Below are 24,241 nucleotides of genomic sequence, written 5' to 3' on the forward strand. Positions count from 1 at the left end.
TCTTAATATTTTATGTTTCATGTCCAAGCAGGTCTAAACCAATTTACAAGAAATTATTAGGTGCCATTGCTATCTCTCATCTGCCCCACTTAGAAGTTAGATGTCTTTGTGTTCTAAGAGGGCATCTAACATTGTTCTGTGTGTGTGTGTGTGTGTGTGTGTGTGTGTTTTTCTTAAAGTAATTCCAGTTGCCATACTCTGGCAGTTAAATTCCATATGTTTTACAGTGTCTCAAGAATTTAAATTTTTATGGTACTTGTCCTTGAATTCATTGTTCATTGCCTAGAGGCAGACTTGCAGGTTTGTCCTTTTAATGTATTAGTTTTGTGAAACTTGGCCCTTTAAAAGGAAGCTACTTAGGCCCCAAACAACCATCTAATAACCATACCATAACAACAATAATGAAAATCGTATCACTGTTGTCTAAGAATCTTCCAATGCTGTGAAATTAGGTGTATTAATTAGCTCTCAGAGCATTCACATAACATTATTCCTTTGTCTTTCCCCAATCCTGTTTCCAAGAAGAGAAAACTGAGAGTCAGAGTGATTAAAAGCCTTGATCCCAGGTCACTCCCCCCAGGTCACTCCCAGGTCTCTGCTCAAGTCAGTAGGCCATGCAGTATCCCTGTGGTGGGGTTTCATCTTCATAGGCTGAGCAAGATTGCTTCAAATATGTGGCCTGAGAACAGATATACCATATATGGAGCCAAAAAGTTTCTATTTTCTTTGTTTTCATGATGATGATGAAACCTAATCTTTATGCTTACTAAAATCTTAGGGCTAGTCAAGAAATACTTGGAAGAAGGACTTCAAAGTAATTTATCTCTACTTATTTTAATTTTATTTTTGCCTTCTTAGTACTGCTTTAGGGCATTGTAGGTTTATTTGATTTTAATTTTTTTGAAGAAGTATCCCAATTAATTTTTTTTGAAGAAAGTATCCCAACTAATTTCTATTCTTGACTAGTGAGCTTGAATGCTTTTGTAGCTATGATCTTTCAATATCAGGGATATGACAAGATATATTTGAAGTGCCATACGAATAGGATAGGGGCAGGACTGGATCTGTGATTTTATTGAGAGAGAGCTCATGAATGAAAATGCAGGTCTTCTCTGCAATCTTTAGTCTAGTCCAGTTGCTTAGACTTAGACTAGTCTACTTGCTTAGAGCATGAGAAGTCAAGTGATTTACCTACCCAGGGTCACGTAGCCAGTAGGCAGAGATTGAATTTTAATTATAGTCTTTCTAGATGAGTGGTTAGCTCCATATCCATTATGGCCATGTTACCTCTCACCTGTAAATACAATGATAATTGCTTGGTAGGACAATGATACCCATTGTATTTATGAATATGAAATCTTCTCCCATTTCTCCTTTCTTTTTTTTTTTCTCTCTCCCTCTCCTCTCTCCTTCTGTCTCTGTCTGTCTCATACATATTTCTAGTCCATGGGTAAATATTACTGGCACCTAGGAGGTACAGTAAATAAAGTGTTCCACTTGGAATCAGAAAGTCCTGGGTTCATATCCATTTTCAGAAACTTACTAACTGTGTGACCCTGGGCAAGGTCACTTAATATGTTTCTCATCTGTAAAATGGGATAATAATAACACCATGAGATTGTCATGAGGACAAAAGTTAGATAATATTTGTAAAGTACTTTACTAACTTTAAAGTGTTATACAAATGCTAGCTATTCTAATTATTATTACACTAAGACATTGACCAGTGTGGTAGCATGTCATGGAATTTGTCTTCAGTTTGTATTTTGTCTAGGTGAATTCTTGTTCTGTTTATTCATAGTCACCTTATCTGTGTAATGTATTTACTTACTCTACATATGCTATCACAAGTAGTGCACATAGTGCATAGGGGGTCCATCTTGATGTCAGGAAGACTTGGGGTTCAAGTCTGGCTGACATATTCTAGGTATGTGACCATGGAAAAGCCACTTAACCTCTCAATGCCCCAAGAAACTCTAAAATGAGTTGTTAACCTGATTTGATGGAGTGAGTTTCTGCGTTGGGAATTCCCTATACCAATGAAATGATCAGACTGGAGTTTTTATTGTTTAAAAAAGATACTCTTCTAAGCATGTTTTTCTAGACCATCCTTCTCTTCTTTCAATGTCTTTGATTAGTCAAGATTCATGTCAATCACAATCCTGTTTTCCAGATAGGTGTTATATGTCAACCTAGAAAGTTTGGTCTTTAGTCCAAAAACCAAAAGTTTGTTTTTTGGTTCATCATTCAAGTTGGTGATGGGGAGATTTGAATAATTATGGCCAATATCTATAGAAGTTCATTTCATGTGAATTGTCTTACGCTCTGTAAGCAAGCCACCCCTGGCCTTCTCTCTATTCTTCATTCCTGACACTTCATCTTCTGTCATTGAGCCTTTCCATTGGCCATCCACCATGCCTGAAATGTACTTTCTCTTCACTTCCTCCTTGTGGAACCCCCCCCCTTCTTAAAGAGGTAGCCCAGGTAACTGTATTCTGCATGAAGTCTTTTTTTTTTTGAGGCAATTGGGGTTAAGTGACTTACCCATGGTCACGCAGCTAGTGAGTATCATGTGTCTGAGGCCGGATTTGAACTCAGGTCCCCCTGACTTCAGGGCTGGTGCTCTATCCACTGCACCATCCAGCTGCCCCCTGCATGAAGCCTTTCTTGATCCTCTCACTTGTTAGTGCTCTTCTGCACAAATTACCTTGCATTTAACTACTTTGTATAATGTAGATGTATTTATTTATTGAACATTTATATTATCTATATATTATACATTTATTTATTAACTTCGAATTCATGCTATACACACACACATGCACACACACACACACACACACACACACATATTTAATAATTACTTGTGATCTCCCACCAGTAGAATGTAGTTTTGTTAGAGTAGGGATGGTTTTCATTCTTTGAATTTGTATCCACAGTGACTGACACATAATGTAAATACTAGCTATTATTATTATTATTATTTTGTATCTCCAGTGATTTCCATGGTGCCTGGCATATAGTAGGTGCTTAATAAATACTTGTTGATTGACTGACCTGAAAGACTGACACTGAGCTAGTGATAAGTACTATTGAAGCAAAAGCCTGCCATAGCTGCACCTATACTTAACGTTATTGTATAACAACTTCTGATGTTTTCCATTAGCCCACATAATTGATAGTCAAAAGTTCCATTCTGCCATTTGTGTTGCATACCTATAGGTTGGAGTTATCAAGCCTCAACTTACTACAGAAAAACTTCAAAAGTTAGAGAGTCATTGAGTACTCTAAAATCTGCAAAGGGATCCTTCAGAATCGACATACTACCTACTTTGCTTTTCTACATGGGTGGTAGCAGTAAGATATACTCCTTTCTGAGGTTAATGGCTGCTTGAGAGAAGTAGTGAAATTTTTTAGATCCAATACAGCATCATAGACAGTTCTCAAATGGAGGTTAATGTTCTATATAGGGAGACTCTAGGTCACAGTGGTTCTTATCCTGGGGTCCACGATATCATCTGAGGTTAGATTTCAAGGGATGTAGGAATTGGGATCTGGCGAAAAAAATGATACCTTTATTTACACTAAACTCTAATTGAAATTTAGTATTTCCTTTAATTATGACTTAAAATAAAACATTATTCTGAGAAGACGTCCATAGACTTCTCCACACCTACAAAGGGATCCAGGACACAGAAAAGGTTAGGATGATTCAGGAGCAGTTCTAATAAAAGTACAGTTTCCCTCTCTATCGTTTTCCATAATTGCCTCATTTCACAGATGTATCTGAGTAATGTTATTAAAGAGACAGCAGAGTTATTCCCTCTGGAAATAAGTCAATACTCCCTGATCATACCTGTAGGAATAAATGTAAGCTGCATATTGTAAGTTCTCCCTTTGCTCTTCAAGCAAGATAAAATGCAGCCAAGTATGGCATTGGAATACTTGAATTTTGGCTTCAGATGAAAATGCTACAATTGAAAACTTTCCAGAACAACATGTACTTGGAGCCATATTAAAGAAAAACTCTTTTGGCATTTAAGCCAAATGACCCAGCAGGCTGATAGTGTGGGGCATATTTCACAGTTGTATAAATATTTAAAACGGTTTTCCAGCCTATAAAGCAAGTCAATGAGGTTTTTTTTTTAAAGCTCAACAATGAAATCAACCTACCTACCTTAACTTGTTGAGAAAATGGGCTCTGCTCATCTCACCCTATATAGCACTTGCCTTGGAATTGCATACTGCATGGAGTGCTCTTCAAATAGGAAAACAAAGACAGTTTACATTTCAGAGAATTTCAGGGGTGATTAGAAACAAGAAACATTGCTTCAGGTGGCTTGTCTCTGCAGTGACCCTCCTGGCTTTGGGGAGCTCTTCCTATATCGTCTAGGGGCCTCTGCAGACTGGACTTCATCACTCTTCATCATCAGTGCTTTTGAATCTGGCTAGGGGAGAATATGATTTCATGATAGCTATCAACTACAAAGCAGGGTGGTCATTTTGTTTCCAATTTTGAGCCGCTTGTCTTTTTTTATTAATAGTGTAAAAAATTCAGCTTTCACCTAACACTCATTCAACTTGTATAAAGGGATCTCACCCTAAATTGGCAGCCTCCATCATTTGAAAAGTGGATGCTTTCCAAATTGGAATTATGCAAAGGAAGTGACTAAAATGCCTGTACCAATGAACCCAAAGATTCCATTGCTAGGCATATGCACCACAGAGGTCAATGACAAAAAGAAAGGCTGCATGTACGCCAGCATATTTTTTGTGGTAACAAAAAAAACCCAACCTAGACACAAAGTAGATGTCCATCAACTGAGGAATGGCCAAATAGATCATGGTGCTTGAATGTAACAAAATATTATTGTATGGCAAGAAACAATGAATATGATGAAAACAGAGAAGTGTGAAAATACATAAACTGATGCAAAGATGCAAAGCGAAGTGGAGCCATGGAAGCAAAATACACGAGTGCAGCAACGTAAATGGAAAGAACATAAAATGGATGTTGAGAAATTGTAAAGAATAAGCTTGGTCCCAAAGAAGAAACATGAGAAAGACTTCTCTCTCTGCTCCTTTGCCAAGGAGCAGGTTGTGAAGGGTGGGGGGAAGAGGAGATGTGTTGGTCCAGGGTGTGGAACATTGCAAATAATACTAGGGTTTTAAAAAATGTATTGAGTAATTTTCTTGAATTCATTTCCCTCTCTTATTCCTTTTGTTTCTTTTGAAAAACTGCAAGGGTATAGGGGTGACCTAATCTCAATGATATAAAAACCAAAGATATCAGTACAAATTTGTTTTTAATGCCTGAATGCTTTCTAAAGCCTTCATAGATCTACTTTCACAGTCAGTTTGAATTTGCTTTTACAATTCTCACTTTACAACTTGTTTTTGACTCACCTATTAATTGATGAGAAAGAGCCACCTGCAGTGTAGGACAGTGAAAAGAGCACAAGCTCTTGGCCTGAGTTCAAGTTCTGCTTTGGTTCCTCCCTGTGTGATGTTAGACAAAAACACTTAACTCCTCTGGGCCTCACTTGTTTCTTCACTTGTAAGTTGAAAGAGTTGGACAAATTGGTCTCCAAGATCCCTTCCAGCTCTAGATTTGTGATCTTATGTATTTTTAATGTTCAATGATAATGTTTCTTCAGCAGGCATGCTGAAGAAATTTCTTTAGCAGGATTTTGATCTGAATCCTTGCAAGGAGCATTGGAAACAAGCAGATCACAGATCCATTTGGGTCTTTGAATAGATAATATCTCATTTTTAAAAAGAGCTCTCATTTAATGTGCTGAAAACACTTTCCCACATCTCTTATCATCATTGGATCCTTGCAAAAACCCCTTGCTTCAGTACATAGTGGGAATATTAATATCCCTGTTTTACAGCTGAAGAACAGGTGCAGAGCAATTCATTAAGCGATTTTTCTCATGGTCACACAACTAATCAGTGTTGGTATGTAACTTCCATGAGAGTAAGCGCTGTTTTGTTTTAGTTTTTGAATCCCAGCACCTAACACAATACCTTGTACTTAGTAGGTGCTTAATAAATGTTTGTTGAATGGAATTGACACATTTAGTCAGTAATAGTCAATAAACATCTATTAAGTGGCTACTGGTGTCAAGCACTATGCTAAGCTCTGAGGATACAAAAAGAGGCAAAAGACAGTCCCTGCCCTCAAGGGGCTTAAACTCTAATGAGAGAGACAATAAATAAACACATATATACAAACAAGTTATAAATAGGAAATAAATAAGAGAAGAAAGGCACTGAAATTAAGAGAGTGTGAGAAATTCTTCCAGCAGAGAATGGGGGCAGCTAGGTGGTACAGTGGATAGAGGGCTGGCCCTGGAGTCAGGAAGACTTGTCTTTTTGAGTTCCAATCTGGCCTCAGACACTAGCTGTGTGACCCTGGCCAAGTCGCTTAACCCTCTTTGCCTCAGTTGCCTTGTCTGTAAAATGAGCTGGAGAAGAAAATGGCAAACCACTTCGATATCTCTACCAAGAAAATCCTAAATGGGGTCACAAAGAGTTGGACGTGGCTGAAATGACTGAAAAATGACAGAAAATGGGACTTTAGTTGGGACTTGAAGGAAGCCAGGGAAGTCAGAAAATAGAGACAAGTAAGGAGAACATTCCAGGTATGTGGGACAGCCATTGAAAATCTCTGAGCCTAGAGACGGAATATATTGTTCAACCAGAAGTCAGTGTCCCTGGATCAAACGGTCTGGGTCAGAGCGTAAGGTGTAAGAAGACTAGAGAGGTCTGAGGGGGCTAGGTCATGAAAGGCTTTGAATGCCAAGTGGAGGATTTTGTATTTGATCCTGGAGGTGAAAGGGAGTCACTAGAGTTGAGTTGAGGAGGGCCGTCTTTCAAGTCGAATAAGTCCAGGACTCTAAACCCACTCAGTGAATCACACTGATCCCTTTTTATGGGGCTTCTTTTGTTACTAATTTAAAAAAAATTCACTTGTTTTCCTTTTTTTTCCTTGATGTTTCTACATACCTTTCCCTGGCTCTCCTCTCTTTGCCTCTGGTTAAGCATCTTCTGTAATAATGGCACTGATATCTCTAGATTAGAGGGGTTTGAAAATAATTTTAGAGGCTGAATTTCTTATCTTTTATTTTAGTGTTCCTATCAATCTGAAGAATGTGATGCAAATGCTAGTCAATGTGTTGTCATAACATTACTTATGTTATAAAGCTGCCAACTGTTTTTACTGGGAGAGCATCTCCTGGTTTTGTTCTTTTGTAACTTTGGTGCTATATTGTTAGTATATGGCCTAAGACTACAGGCCTGCTACTGTCCAAGGTTCTTGAAAAAAATACCCATTGCTTTTGTTTGTCCATAGATTGCAGAGTGAAAAATGGATGAATGTGAAGGCAGGAGACATCATTAAACTGGAAAATAACCAGTTTGTTGCTGTGAGTAATTAATTTCCTTTTCTTTTATTCATGTGTTTCAGAAAATTAAGATAGTATGTGTATGTAGTACATAGATGTTTATAGTATATGTACTGAAGTATATGATAGGAAAAAAGACAAGACTAGTCTCATGACAAAAGAAAGGGATGATAGGTAGACAGCCTGGATATTCTGCTGGCAACTTTGTGATGTTTCAAGAAAAAGAGAAATGTCTTTAGCACATTCTGTGGATGCCCTGTGGCAAACTGATGTGAATACATAGAAGGAGAGGCACACAGTTGGGCAGCCATAGATAGGTTGCAGTCTGCACCATGGGGGGATCATAGGATCACAGATTAGAGCTAGAAGGGACCTTTGAGACCATGAAGTCCAACCCTTTCATTTTTACATGTGAAGAAATCAAGGCACAGAGTGTCTCGTTCAGGATTACATAGCTACCATGTGTCTGAAGTGGAATTTCAATCCTGAGCTAATTCCACTGTGCTACCCTGCCTCAAACCATCCAAATCAATGAGATCAGAGCCCCATTTAAGTAGCTGATCATAGAGACTTAAATATTATATTTGTAAATGTAGATCTTCATTCATTTAGAATCATTGGGTAATATTAATTTGATTTGGGGAAAGAATTTTGAATTATAAAAATACTTTGAAATGAATATAGCTTAACTACTTTAAAGTGAACTTTTTTTTTAAACTAAGCCTATGATTTTATTGGTATCAGGAACTCCCTATGAGAAAGTTTCTCTACCAATAGAGATGGCTAGAACTGTAACTTGTGGTCTCAAAGAGTTGCCTAGAACCCCAAGAGATTAAGTGATTTTAACAGACCACACGGACAGGATTTGTCAAAAGGAGGTACTTGAAATAAGAGGATTCTGAATAGAGGCCAGTTCTCTATCACTCTGCTAGCCTGCTTCTCCTGTCTAAATTAATATAGTAATTCGAGCTGGGCCAACACACCACTGCCTAGTAGAAGTCCTTAGGAGAGCCCTTAAGTGAAAAAAGATGGCTACTTCAAAACAGTTTGTTTTCAAATATTTTAACCACCAACCCAGCATTCTGATTGTAATACTAATCTGCAGTGTAAAGGAGGAAACTGTTAAAGATGAACTGCAGCTCAGTCTTTGTTTAAATTAATGTAATTAATAAATATTGATTATAATTGATAAATATTAATACTGAAATAATAGCCTCCCAGAGACAACACAGCATAGAGTACAGAATGTTGGGCTTGGAATCATGAACACCTGGGTTCAAATATTACCACTGATGCTAGCAGTGTCCTGGAACAAGTCACTTAACCTGTTAAGTGCCTCATACAACTACCTGAGGGCTGATTTACTAACTTATATGGGTTACTGTGGTGAAGAGATTTCCACCTTGGGAATGCCTCACAGAATCAAGTCATAGATCCTTCCTTTATTTGTGTAATGAAATCCTAACTAAGAATTAATGATTTTGCTGCATAGAATAAACATACTGAAGCTTCAGGTACCTAGGGGACACAGTGGACAGAGTGCTGGGTCTGGAGATAGACAGATACTGACTAGCCCCAGATACTAACTAGCTGTGTGACCCTGGTCTTTGTATCTTTAGCACTTAGCACATTGTCTGGTATGTAGTAGACATTTAATAAGTTCTTGTTGCTTTACCAATCAACTGGGCAGCTAGGTGGCACAGTGGATAGAGTGCCAGGTCTGGAGTAAGGAAGATTCATCTTCCTGAGTTCAAATCTAGCCTCAGACACTTACTAGCTGGGTGACCCTAGCCAAGTCACTTCAGCCTGTTTGCCTTAGTTTTCTCATCTGTAAAATGAGCTGGAGAAGGAAATGGAAAACCACTCCAGTATCTTTGCCAAAAAAAAAAACACGACAGAACAACCCCAAATGAGGTCACAAAGAGTTGGAAATGACTGAAAAATGACTGAACTATAACTACTGAAGCTTAAATGCCGATCTGCTATCAGTCTTAAAACATATTAACATTTACATCTGGAAAACTTGGCTCAAGAAAATTGAAATATCAATTCCCCCAAATCCATTTCCCTGGAGGTCAATTTAAGTAGAGAAAAACAAGGAATCCAGATAGGAGATTGAAAACCTAGCTTCTCATATTTATCCAATTACACATAAAATACTCAAATGACTCAAATGCAGCTGGGATCTTATCCACATGGCCCTTGCAGCCAGTGATGTATATTACGGCCCGTTTGCACCTGCCATCTTGTGCCATTCTCTTCAATGTCATTTGACACAGGGGAGTATACCCAACAAATTATAGTCCTTTCTCATTTTTCTCTTAGCATCCCAAGAAATACCAGAGGAGCTCATTGACTCTCCATCCCCTGACTATCCCTTGCTCTTATCATGTGACCAGTTTATGTTTCTCAATCAAACATTTCTTTGATGCTATTTTTTATTCTACTTCTCCCTCGTAATTCCTTTATAATATGTTGTAGCCTACATGCATTAGGAAATTTATTAAAATTGTGTGTGAAGAAAAAATTTGCCTATCAAATAATACTTTCCATTATACTTTCAAAAATGTTTCCCAACCAAAAAACCCCCAGCCTGGGGCATAATAAAAACAATGATAAGAATAATAACATTCATTTTAAGGAAAATTCTATCCTTATCAAAACATAGTTCATGTGTATTTGATTTTTCTATGCAATCCCTGAATGAATTAATCAATAGGATACCTGTACACTCTGAAGGAAACATATAATAATATCTTACTTATCAAGAAGTCAGGTAATGTCAACTTCAGCTATTCAGAACATAACTGAGAATGAGGAAATAAACAAAAAGGTTTCTGAAGAACCAAAATAGTTATAGAGTCGATAATTTACTGATGTGGTACTAGGTGGCACTGTGGTTAGAGTGCCATGTCTGGAGTCAGAAACACATCTTTCTGAATTCAAATCTGGCCTCAGTTACTTATCAGCTGGGTGATCTTGGGCAAATCACTTAACCCTATTTACCTCAGTTTCCTCATCTGTTCAATGAGCTGGAAAAGGAAATGGCAAACCACTCCAGCATTTTTGCCAAGAAAACCCCAAAAGAGGTCACGAAGAATTGGACATGACTGGAAAATAAGCCCCGTAGGCACTTGCTTAGAGTCTGTTGAATACAATCCTAAAAAAGCTGTCGTTTTGCCTTTTAGCATACGGCAGATTAGAAGCAGCAAATTAGTGTGGGTAGGTGATCTTACTAGGAATGGGTACATGGACAGAAGCAAGGAATTATAGCAAGAGAGGAGGAAGAGAGACTGTAAAAAGCAAGCAGGTGAAATTAGAAAAAAATGCACTACAGTCCAGAGCCTCTTAGTTTTAAGGGCAAACAGTCCTATGCATGCACTTCTGGAGCCTGTGAGGATCATAATATATTGGAAGGGCACTGAACTTGGAGTTAGGAAAAGTTTAGGTTAAAATTTTTCCTCTTATACTTACTAGCTGTGTGATCTTGCTTCTACCACCTAGCCTTCTGGAGCCTCAGTTTCCTCATCTGTAAAACGGGGATGACAATACCCATAGTAACTACCCCAAAGGGTTATTTTAGGGATCAAATAAGATAATTTATGTGAAGTGGTTTTAAAATCTTAAAAGCACTAAATCAATTCCTCCTATTTTTATTATTCCTGAATATCATTGTATTATGGAACTAATTGATGGTTGTAGTAATAATCATTAGTTATTAAGAAAAATTAAATTTATTTCAAATACTAGAAGAGAGCATAGAAATGTAGAAAGATTTTTATTTAAAAGTTTTTTTTAAAGAGAGTTTTGAGGCTTAAAGGGGTAAACTGATCAATTTGTTCAGTTGTTTCAGTTGTCTCCAATTTTTTGTGACCCCATTTGGGGTTTTCTTGACAAAGATACTGGAGTGGTTTGCCATTTTCTTCTCCAGTTCATTTTACAGATGAGGGAAGTAAGGCAAACTGAGTTAAGTGACTTGCTAAGGGTCATCCAGCTAGTAAATGTTGGAGGCTAGATTTGAACTCAGGAAGATAAGTCTTCCTGACTCCAGGCCTGGCATTCTATCCACTGTGCCACCTAGCTGCCCAGTTAATTGGTAAGTCAACAAGTGTCTGCTACATGCCAGGCAATGTATCTTTGTGCTGAAAATGCAAAGACAAAAATGACAGCTGTGGTTATAAAGAAAATTTACCTAAATGTTACTTAATGTGGATAGCCTAGTTTTTTTTTTTTAGTAGTTCTAGATAATTGAGGCCTTATTCAAATGGATCTATGGATGTTTTCTTTAGTGATGCAGGTCACAGCATAGCCACGCTTGCCTATCCTTGACAAATCTTGTTTGTGTGTTCCTGTAAGTTTACCACCAGGGAACTTTCCCATATGTTGAGGGCCTTTCATTTCATCCCTCCCTCCCCCAGATGACTAGCCCATTTTGTTGTTTGATTGCATGCTGTTTTTTTTTTTTTTGATAGATATTCTTTATACTGCTTCTCCTGTGTAATTCCTTGTTTGCAACAAGTTAAGCCTACCCATGCCCACCATATGTGACTCCATTGCCCTTTGGATGATCTTGTATTCTTCAGAGTCTATAGTGTTCTAGGACTCAGCCAAATAATATCACTGAGTAAATATTGGCATTAAAAATGGATTGATTCAAGCTTAGGGTCACTGAAGGAACTTAACGATTTCCTGAAGGCTGGCCAGTCCAATGAAGCTCACCTATTCAGTTCTAGGCTCAACTCATTGTTCATTCATAGTGATCATCCAAGACAAATCTCTCTCAGTTTCTGTCTCCTTCTTCTCTATATCTATCTAGTATGGAAATGTTTTGTATATATTTACACATATGGCTTATGGAAGCATATAGTACTAAGTCCCCTTTTCTCTGAAATATTAAGAAATATTTTCATAGTATTTTAGTTAAAGTCCTTGGTCCCACCTGAATGAAAAACCATATCTATACTTAATAAAATTCCAAGAAACCAATGCTATAAAGTCCTTTGGATACATTTGAGACAAAGCCCTAATCTTGAATAGTAAAAGTAATCCAGTTCAGACAGTGACCTTGATTCCCTGAAACTAAAACACTTAATCTTGTTTATGGTAACAGAACCAAGGATGGAAATATATTTGTTTAATGAAGAGAGTTATCTGTTTACTTTTGATTAGATTGAAAAAGGAATCCTCAGAGGAAATGGGTAAAGTGGCATTGTCCTTTATCCAAAGGAATCATCCTCTAATTTATCATTGACTAAATCAAGGGAGGTGACCAATTGTTTAATTTGGAGGGAATTGTAGTTTCCAGGAAAACAGATACTTCTCCAAAGATGTGCCAGTGATATTAATAGTTCTATTTAAGCAAATGAAAAACACTAAAATTCGTCTAATGTTTGGAAAATTATTAAGTTGTGGGGGCAGCTAGGTGGTGCGGTGGATAAAGCACCAGCCCTAGAGTCAGAAGGACCTGTATCTGGCCTCAGACACATAATACTTACTAGCTGTGTGACTGTGGGCAAGTCACTTAACTCCATTGCCTAGCCCCCCCCTCAAAAAAATTATTAAGTGGTCCCTGACAGAATTGTGCTGAAAACATAAAATGGGGACTTTTTAAAAAAAATTTCATGATATCTATAATCTATACTCTAACCAGGTATCTATTGATGAACAAACTTTATAAGTTGCCCATCTGTCTGCAGCTTTATGTGTAAATAAATCTGTTCCCTTTATGTGTAAATAAAGACTTCATTTCACAACCCCCCAAAAAATGTGGCAGCTAGGTGGTGCAGTGAATAGAGCACTGGCACTGGATTTGGGAGGACCTGAGTTCAAATCCAGCCTCAGACACAACACTTACTAGCTATGTGACCCTGGGCAAGTCACTTCACCCCATTGCCTAACCAAAAAGCCCCAAAAAACAAAAAAAATAGTCATTCAGGACAATATACATTCTTTATGTTCTTCCCTCCCCCTTTGTGTGTTTAGTTAGGTTATTTTTCCTTTGAGTAATTATAAATCTCATTTAGGGGGTTCTGCAGTGTTCTTGGGTTTGATTCAACCAACACAATGCCATCTACAAATTGGAACATCTGGATGTCTTTATCACTTATAAAGAGTCTTTTTTTGATTTGTAACCTTCAGTGACTCTCCTCTATGAAAGTTGCAAGCACATATCCCTCAGTTTTATCCCTTGCTTGATATTAATGATCAGAGAGCCCTCAAATAAGGGTATTTCTTTTATTATAGTTTTTAAAGAATGTTATATTATTTTGACACATACATGGACAATACCTTTTTTACTAAGTAGTTACTGACTATTGTGGTTATTGAAGACAATGGGACATTGTATCTACAAAAACCACTCAGAAAACTAGAAAGCAAAAACTAATCATAAACTGAAATCTCGCACTTTAAAGCAAAAATATATTCCAAATAGATATATAACTTTGTTGGGTAATGCAGTGGATAGAGTGTTGAGCTTAGAGTCAGGGAGACCTGAGTTCAAATCTGGCCTCAGACGTTTCCTTGCTGTGTGACTGTGGGGAAGTCACTTAATTTCTTTTTGCTTCGTTTTCTTCAATTATAACATTGGAATAATAATTGCACCTATTTTGTGGGGTTATTGTGAGGATCAAGTGAGAGAGATAATATTTGTAAAGAAGCATATAGTGCTTGTACATAGAGAGATAAAATCAATAATATTGATGATACAAGATGAAAAAGGTTTTGTACAAGCAACATGAGTACATCTAAAATTAGAAGGGAAATAGATAATTGGGGAAAAAATCTTTGCAGCAAAATTCTCTGATAAGAGTGTCATTTCTAAGATGGAACTGATTCACATTCATAAGAATGAGAGCCAGTCTGCTATTGCTAAACAGTTAAAGGAAATGAACATGCAGTTTTCTAAGGAAGAAGTCCAAGCTATCAATAGTCATGTGAAAAAATGCTCCAAATCACTAATTATTAGAGAAATATAAATTAAAGCACCTCTGAGATTCCACTCTCATGTATCAGATTCCCAAAATTGAATGAAAAGAGAAATTCTGCAGGGGCTGGGTGAAAACAGGTACATTAAGACACTCTTTGCAGACCTGTGAACTAGTACACCCATTCTGGAAAGTAATTTGGGACTATGTCCAAAAAGTTAAACAGTGCTACCCTTTGACCCAATAATATTACTTCTAGACCTGTGTCCCAGAGAGATCAAAGAAAGAGGTAAAGGACCCATAGTTACAAAAATATGTGTTGGAGAATGGCTGAACAATAGTATTTAAATATAATAATAGAACACTATTGTAGAAATGATGAAGGGGATGGTCTCAGAGAACCTTGGGAAGATTTGCATTAACTGATGCAGGGTAAAGTGAGCAGAACCAGTAGAACAATTTATACAATAAAAACAGTTTTAGAAAGGACAAACCATTTTGAAAGACTTAAGAACTCTTATCAACTCAGTGACCAACCATGATTCCAGAAGACTTGCATTATTTATCTCCTGAAAGAGACGTGATGCACTCAGGGTGCAGTCTGAGACATAAATTTTTAGACATGACCAATGTGGAAATTAGTTTTACTTGACTATGCATGTTTGTTAACAAGAGTTTTTGGTTTTTGTTTTGTTTTTCAATGGGGGGATGTAGAGGGTGGTAGAGAGAAAATAGATCTTTGTTAATTAAAAAAATTAAAGAAAAAATAGAACATTCAATCTCTACATCTTTCACTCATTGTACAGTGGTCATCTGTTATGGACTGCCTTTTCCAAAAGCTTGCCTCTTCTCTTTTAATGCCCTTATTCAGGATGCATCAATGCACATGTAGTTTATTTTGATATATATATTTTATATATAGATGGGAAAGTAGGCAAATATGTTGGTAGTTATTAATGTTCATTTTTTCTCTACTTATCTTCTGCAACAACAGATGTTGGTACATAATAAACTCCAACTATTTTAATGATAATCCTTTTAAAAATACTGCCATGAACACATTAATATGAAGTGACAGAATGTTCCGTGAAATGTTGTTTCTTGTTGCCTTAGGATGCACAATAAAACTAACTCTGCTAACTCTTTTATTTGCCTCTCTGAGGAAAACCTGCAAGCCCTTCTTCCACTTAGCTCTGATTTCTTTTTCTTCTGGTTTCACTTATATGGAGAATGTCAAGATTGATATAATTCAATTCCTCCAAGAGTAAGGGCATTCTTGGTCATTGGATTAGGATCTCACATTTATAATATCAACAACTAGGTAAATATTTATAGATGGCTTGAAAACTGTGTGATTCTTAGCATGTTTCTTCCTACTCCCCTTCCCATTGTTTGTTATCATTGCAGAAGTAGAAAGGGACCAAATAGGATTTAGCACCTTTTTGACTCATTGGTTGTCATTGCCAAAGAATTTATCACCAAGTGGTGAGACCACTGGTGATGAGCCTCTCTGAATTTTGCTAGGAGTGTATTTGAAACCTTTCCAGCCTCCCATGCAGCACCAACAAAACCTCTTTTGAGGGGTAAGCATGCTTTCTGAATAGGTCTCTGTATTCAGTGGAAACAATGATTCCAGAGGTGTTAGAATTACTGCCCACAAAACTCCTGACTGTGGCCCCAACCAGATTAAAATATAATTTGGAAATGTTTAACAAAATAAGTTAAAATAAAATTCAACTTCAAGTATGTTAATTTGAGGTTTTCTAGGTCAATGCATGGCCTTCAGAGATCCATTTCTATTTGAGTTTGACACCACCAATGAAGTCTGTGGTCCCACTCTCTTGAGTGCTAATGTCGACTTGCAGAGTGATATCTGGCAGCTTATGAGTATCTCCTTTAAGGCTATTTTTGGGGCAACCTCATTGGAGGTAATTCTTTGGGAATTACATAGGTGGCTAATGTAATGGAATCTTTGGGCAGTTCTGCTTTTGGCAGCCTGATATTGGGTATCCAAAATTAGAGGAGTTTCTGAGTTTGGGTGCTGGAAATTTTATTGCCATAAATGAGGGAGACAAAATTGGAATGCTCAGACTGCCACTATCCAAATTGAGGACAGTTCATTTGGATGATGGCGGCCAGGATGTTTTAGCTGACCAATTAACTCTCTTGGTTCTCGGTTGTTAGGAAAATTGTTAGACTGTTTCTTTATCTTTGTATCTGCCACAGTCAATTTATTCTAGGCTGTTGAAGGTTCGCAGAAAACATTTGTTGAAGGAGTGAATAGATGAATTTCATAGGATTATATAGATTTAGAACACAGAGGACCCTTAGAAGTCATCTATTCAAACCTCCCTTCCTAGCCCTCATTTGAAGATGGAGAAACTGAGGCTGAGAGTACAATGACTTGCCCAAGATGAGAGAGAGGTAGAATTTGAACTCAGATCCTCTGGTCTAATGTGCCATCCTGCTTTTTTAACTTGGTTGAAGCTGAATTTAAATGTAATAACACATTGAGTTGCTAATGGGCCTAGGAAAAGTGTAAGATATTTGTATTCTTCCTTTTTCACTAAATGAACTGTGGTCATACGAATGACTGAACCCCTAGAATTCAATCCTGGAGAGGCCTGGCCTCTAAAGAGAGGAGATCAGCCTCTTTTTTTCTCATTCTATTGGGGGAAAAAGTCACTTAAAGTTTAGATTTAGTTCGTATCCAGGGTAAATGTAAATCATGTATGGGACAGCTATTTATTTCCTCCATAGCAAAGAAATATTTAACATAAAGGATTGACAACCCCACATTGACAAAGATCTAAGCAAGTAGCATCTACTACTATTGATGAAATTAGAAATCCTTTCTAAAAAACCAGACCAATGTATGATTAATTCCACCTACTTTTATTTTTACTTTCAAGACATTTTTAGGCATTCGTATGAATATAATGCTGAAATCAGCGGTATTTTAAAAGGCTGTTTAGTGCCAGAAAGCCTTCCATAAGAACAACCTAAGTGTAAATAAAATTAATAGTAATTGTCATAATTATAACTATTGATGCTTACATAATGCTTCAGAATTTATAAAGTACTTTGCATGTCTCATTTGAACCTCATAATAGCTAGGTACTACAGGTATTATTATCTCCATTTTATTGGTGGGGAAACAGTGTCAGAGAAATTAAATGACTTACTCATGTAGACATAACTAGTGTCAGAGGCAAGGCTTGAACCAATGTGTTAAGTTCTACAATTGCTTAGAGAAAATGCATGCAAAGTGAGGTTGCCCTGTACTGGAAGAACTAGGTCAGTTATTATTTTAGAAATGCACTTCAGAACTGCTGCATATCATTGGCAGATTGAATGTAAGGAATAACAGGTTTACTGCATGCAGCTGGTAAAAGTAATTTTATTATGCTTTATAAACAAACTTTATATACAACTTACTCAATGTTAATATCTTTTAAAACTGAAAGAACTATTTTCTAGCTTTAAAATAAAAAAAGAAACAGTCCCATTACAAATTAATTTATTACCCGTGAGAGTTTTGTTTCAAAAGAGGAATTTTTTTTTGTGGCAAGAATTAAAAAATCTCATTTCTAATAAAAGATAGACCTGGAAAGACCTTATCTACTGAATCTACACCCTACTTCCAGCTAAGAGTGGGCTTTTGCTCTCTCCAAATCCCTCAAGAATTAGCTAAGCCTTCTTAAACACCTTTAATGAATCCACCTCCCCAGAGGAAGCATTCTGCTGTCTAATTGCTCTTGCTATTAGGAAACTTGTAATTTAACTTTTATGAGCTTTAAGTCAAAGTTCCTTGTTGTTTTACCTCATTTACTGTAAATAATCCCTTCTCTCTTCCTAGAGTGAAGAAAGCTCTAGGTCTTTCAGAGCACCTGAGGAAAAAACTATTTTATTTTTCTCTTTTTAATTGTTGTGAATTAACTGTTGATGTAAATAGGGCAGTACTACCCTTATGTAAAATGAAATCCTATTTCAAGAGAAATTCATAGGGGGAATCTGAATGTTTTTTGGGGGGGTGAGGGCAAGGATGGGGGAGATAAGAGAAATGCAGGGAGGGAAGTTTGAGAGTGGTGGGGAGATAGGTTGGAGGGGGAGTGAGGGATGCATATAATGAAAATAACTATAGTTATCCATAAACTCAAATTTGCCAGACATCCAGGTGGTGGCAGTAACAGAGCCTTAGTGACTTTCTATCAGTTAAAATACTTTAAACACATCAGTCTTTATTGTGTATTAGTTATGTTTCTCATTTAGCAGCACTGGAGTTCTGATTTTCTGTGCTCCTGTGGCAGGAAGGGAGATCTGATAAGAACCAACTAAGATTCCTTTATCATGGTAGGTCTCTCTCTTCCTACCATTATTCTTTTCCTGCCCTTAGGCAGATGTTTCTTATCCCTTTTTCTGGGGTGCGTGGAATGTTCAGGGAGGACTGGCACCTCCAGTGTGAGGGCTTCCTGAACCCTTTTCCGGTCTGCTCATCCACTTTTTGTGTCCGACTGCCACCAACTCTCACCAGTGGCTCCAAGAAGCTGTCACATGTACAGTGGCCACAGCCTGGAAAAATCATCTCAACAGACGGGCAAAACCAGGTTGAAGGTAACCAAGAGGCCTCAAACCGGTTGGTGAGTCAGGGGGATGTCTACCCCATACGTGTGAAGACTTCTCCTGGTGGAATGGGCACATGTGAACAATTTGTTCTAGTGGCTGTGAAGGCAGCTGATGCAGGCATTGCAGAGTGCTTAGAGCTTGGTCAGACATCAAAGACAACAGGGTGATCCACTACATCCCAGGCCAGTCATCTTGACTTTTGTCTTGCCACTGGACTTCGATGACTCTGGAAGAGAGAGTGAGGTCGATGACTTTGTGCAGCTCTGCCTCACTTAAATCCAGTTCATGTACAAGTCAAGACATCACCCCATGATGTCATTGGTTCTCTTCAGAAATGAAGAACAAATAACAGCAATAACAACATCAATCCTCTTTCCTCCAGTTACTTCAAATGGAAGGTCAGAAGCATCATTGAGTTTATAGGATTGTAGATGTAGACCTGGAAGGTACCTTGGGCCATCTAGTCCAACATATTCAGTTTTTCAGGTGCAGATATCAAGGCTTGCGGAAGTTAATAAATAAGGTCACGTAGGCAATAAATTCCAGAGATAGCATTTGAACATGGGAGCTCCGAATCTAGAGATGGTACCCTTCCCATTGTGCCACACTGCCTCCTATTAGTACAATGTTTAAAATTAACCCAATTTCATTACTGAGGCAAAGGAGGGAGAGATGCAGATGTAATAATAGGAATGTGAGGGAAGAGAAATTGCAGACTTGTTAAAAGAGGAACAGGCATGAGGGGTGTTAAACTATGGCACTATTGCGTGTGTGTATGTATGTTTCTGTGTGTATATATATATGTATATATGTATATATATACATATATATATGCACTTATATATGTTACTAATCAAGTAAAAAATGCTCTAAATTAGACTGCATTGTTGTTTTTAAAAATAATGGTATGCAAGAAAGGGGGAATTTTTGACCCACAGGGTGTATTTAGATCTGACTTGATTTCATCTAACAAGGTAGTTTTCTATAAATGAATGAAAAAGCAGTTACTAAGCGCTAGCTATGTGTCTAGCGCTGTGCTAAGAACTGGGGAGACCAATAGAAAAATGAGACAGCTCTTGCTTTCAAAGAGCTCGTACTCTAATGGAGGAGAAAACATAGAAAAGTTCAGCTATTGGGCTCATGGAAAGTCCTGAAAGTCCTTAGGGTTCAGGTGAGGAGCAAATGGCAAGGCCCAGAGGTTCTCAGACTGTGTATCAATTGAGATAATAATTTGTAAAGCAATTAACAGAGTGCCTGGCTCATTGTAGGTAAATACTTGTTTCCCTCACCCATCCCATATGTTAGCAGATCAGATAATAGCTCCAGGGGGCTTCAGGGTGTGTAGGTAGGGCAGATTACAGGCAGTTACAAGGTAGATGGTACGGCCTGGTAGTCCTTCATCTCACTGGATGGAATGGAGTGGGTGACTCCCATCTCATCCAAGCCATATGAGCAGTCAAGCAGCAGGGTCTGTTCTGGGCAGCCCCTATTTGGGGAGGAGTTGAAGAGGGTAGGAAAGGGGGCAGACCACCCTTGGTGGTGGCAAGTCCTAGCACCTGGTTATCTCCGATGAGTTCTGGGATGACCCAGGATTAGAAGACAAAGTGATGGGGGAAGACACAGGTGGCATAAGAAGAGATGTCATTGTAGTTCAGTGAAGACCTCATAACTTGATGGACAACTATGATTATGTAATTCAGATAGAGTCTCCGAAGATTCTTTGCTCATAGCATTGTAGAATTAGAGTGGGAAGGGTCTTTGGAGGTCTGATAAGTACAATGTAAGACATGCCTGCCTATTCATTCCTTAAGTGACTTTTTATTAAGTTTTTTGGCCCTTATTCAACATCAGCCTAACTAGTATTCAACTAGACAAACAAAATTACTAAATTTCATTTTGAAAGGGAAATAATTGTTCTGAACAAGGAAATGAAGGTTGGTTCCATATATAACCTTTAGGCATTGCATAATTAATAGCTTCAAAGGATCAAACGACAGCATTAAAAAGTTTTGCTTTTTTTAAGTATCAGAAAAAGTTTAGGGATAGCTGGAAAATTGGCAGTCATTCCTGAGCTTCCAAAGTAAGTGTCTGCTAGTAGTCATTCCTTCATGATACACATTATTTCTCATGCAAGGACAGTGACTAGCTCTAGAGGGTGTGGCTTGGAGCACAATATGAAATCTCTGCATAGGTTGACAGGGGGCGCTCCAAGCCTGAGATGCTCCCTGCCTTAGTTCTCCCTCAGTGCCTCTCGCACATACACAGATGTGGACTACTTGTATGGAGCCTTGTGCAAGCTATAGGATCATGTCTGGTTCCCTGTGGTTTTCATGGGCACCCGTGCACAGTGTAAGTAGTCCGTGTGTCATCTCCCACTCTTGTTAAACGACTGCACTATGCATTTCCTTAGTTACGTCCCTCGTGGTGCTCCTTGCAGAAATGTGATCCATTGTGTTTATAGCCACTGGGCTCAGTCCACTGCCCTTTGGGTCACTCACAACTCTGATTCTAAGGAGAACGTTTTATTTAAAGATTTGCAACCATTTTGCATGATTGGAAGAACATTTGGGTTAAAAAAGGATGGGCTTTTGTGTTAGAGGAGCCGCTTGTGGTCATTGGAAACTGAGATTTTCCAAATGTAATTCTACCTGCTCTCTACTACTTATTTCACTAGTTGACTCAACTCATTGTGCATCTGCTATGCCTGTCCCACTTTAATTCAACAGACTGGCCATCCAACTGGATTTTATAGCATGGCACAACAGGCATTTTTTTTTTTTGTCAATTTGTTTTTTTGTCTGAGGACTAACCAAACATTGTAGGGCAGCTTGGTGGTATATTAGATAGATTGCTAAACTTGGAATCAGTGAGACCTGAATTCAGATTCACCCTCAGGCACTCATTATCTGTGTGACCCTGGGCAAGTCACTTAACCCTTTTCAGCCTCAGTGTCCTTAACTATAGAATAGGGATAACAGTACCATCTAACACATCAAATGAGATAACCTATTTAAATTGTCTCGCAAACCTTCAAGTGCTATGAAAATGTTACCATTACTATTATAAAAGCTTTTATTATTATTAATAATATTGAAAGATTCATCACTGGTAGGCTGGCAACTTGGTAATCTTTTTGGCTATGGCAATAAATCGGATTTTCAGCTTGCTAAGACTTGATTTCACAATATACTTTAGAGTTTGAAATAAAGGCAGACAAATTGTTTCCTTGAATCGAAGGACTGTTTTAAGTTACTAGACAATAAATTGTCAAATTATCAGACATTCAATAAACAGCTATTTGTTAAGTACTGACTATGTCCCATACACTAAGCTAATCTCTAGGTACACAAGAAAAGGCAAAAGCAGTACTTGCTGTTAAGGAGATTATCCCAAAAAACCGTTTCAAAAGGTCTATAATTCCAAGTGATTACTTATCCTCATGCTCCAAGAGAAAATGAAAAGAACAGTAGGATGTGAGCAGGTTAGCTCAGAAAGGCACATCCATCTCCCATCCTGAGTATCCTTTATGTCTCTGTCTCTAATCTCCCCTCCTTATACTCATCTGTCTTGCTTTCCATGGCTTTCCCCCTTTTGCTTCTTTGCCCCATATTCTCTCTTTATGTCGAACAGCCCTTCCTCTTTTTGTTGGCCCCAAACTCTTGAATCTCCATAACATGGAACTGAAATATATCTCTCTGTGTTAGTGTGCATAATAAAACTGACATATAAGTCTTGTATATGTGCTCTATCTAAATAGGTGGGAGGGACTAGGTTTGTGATTTTTTCTGTCTAGAACTCTCTGTTAGGAAACTTTGTGTACCAAAGCACGTTAGCAACTGTTCTGTAACTTATAGAGTTTTGGGGCTGGGGGAGGACTGAAGAGTTCAGTGACTTTCTCAGAGTCACATAGTATGACTTAAAGGCAGGACTTGAACCTATCTTTTGACTGTAAGAATGCAGTCATTTAGTCAATAAGTATTAAGTATTTACTATGTGCTTGGTATCTAGCACAGGAGGTATTGAGAGTATAAATATAAGCAAAAAGAAGCATAATCCCTGCCTAGAGAGATGGTAGGAACCCCCTCTTTTGAGGTCTTCAAGCAGCAGTTAGACAACCACTAGTAGGGTATTTTATAACAGGAATACATTTTGTATATGGACTGGACTAGATGGCTGCTGAGAGCTTTCCTAACTCTTAAATTTTGTGAATGTAATTATGATGATATATATGTATACAATTTGTTTATTGAATGAGGGCTTATGTTTCCTGTTCCTAGTTTTTGAAAGCACTTTAAAAACTAATTTAAAAAGATTTTTTTGTGTGTGTATGTATGTGTCCCCACCCCTAATACCTGATTTCCCCCCCCCAGAATGTGAGTGGATCTTGGCAAATTTTTTTTTAACCTACTACTAAAATAAGAGTTGAGAAGGAAGAGGTTTGACTAGGGTTGGAAGTGGGAGCAGACAGGGAGGATCACAGACAAACTTAGTGTATTTTATCCTTTGCCTGAAGATAGCCTTGATCGTGAGTGAGACCTTATGCGATTCAGTAGAAAGAACAGTGAATTTGGAGTGAGCATCACTCACTATTTGTATGACCTTGGACATGCTATATAATCTCTTTATGTCTCAGTTTCCTTATCTGTAAGATTAAAGGATTGGAACCATAGGTTTGATGACCTCCATGCACTTTCCAGCTCTGAGTCTATGATTGTGGGATAAACTTGGCTTACTTTGCTTTCCGCCTAAAGCTACCCCTGATCAGGAGTCGAAAGAATCAGGAGTCCTTGTTTAAATTCTAGCTTTAACACTTATTGTTTGTGTAACCTTGGGCAAAGCATTTAACTTTTCTGAGTCTCAGTTAATTCATCTATAAAATGGGGATAAATAAAAATCCATCTACAATATCCTTAACAAGTGGTCATTTGTCCTTTGCTTGAAGATCTGTACCTCTCCTTCCAGAGGTAACCCATTTCACTTTGGGATTGCTTTATAATCATTTGGTGTTTCCTAATGTGCAGCTGAAATATGCCTTTCTTCATTGCTCCTAATTATATCCTTTGAGCAAAATTAATTTTTTTAAAAAAAATTTTTATAATTTATTTTGATTTATCAATAATCACTTCCATATGCTTTTGAGTTTAAAATTTTTCTCCCCCTTCCTCCCCACCACCCTCCCTAAGATGGCACACAATCTGATATAAGCTATACATTTACATTCCTATTAAACATATTTTCACATTAGTGGTGTTGTAAGAAAAAATTAAAACCAATAGGAAC

At 37.7% G+C, this 24,241-nt stretch overlaps 1 protein-coding gene across 8 annotated transcripts in view; it reads left to right on the plus strand.

Moving 5' to 3' along the window:
* Positions 1 to 24,241, plus strand: part of ATP8B4 (ATPase phospholipid transporting 8B4 (putative)) — a 336,040-nt gene that overhangs the window by 150,583 nt on the left and 161,216 nt on the right. For all 8 annotated transcript variants that reach the window (XM_020978939.2, XM_020978874.2, XM_020978820.2 and 5 more), the window contains one exon: positions 7,358 to 7,430. In XM_020978939.2, coding sequence (XP_020834598.1) covers positions 7,358 to 7,430 — 73 coding nt within the window. The remainder of the gene's footprint in view (positions 1 to 7,357; positions 7,431 to 24,241) is intronic.

This window comes from Phascolarctos cinereus, unplaced genomic scaffold (genome assembly GCF_003287225.1).
Source record: "Phascolarctos cinereus isolate Bilbo 61053 unplaced genomic scaffold, phaCin_HiC Scaffold_3;HRSCAF=262, whole genome shotgun sequence".
Classification (NCBI taxonomy): domain Eukaryota; kingdom Metazoa; phylum Chordata; class Mammalia; order Diprotodontia; family Phascolarctidae; genus Phascolarctos; species Phascolarctos cinereus.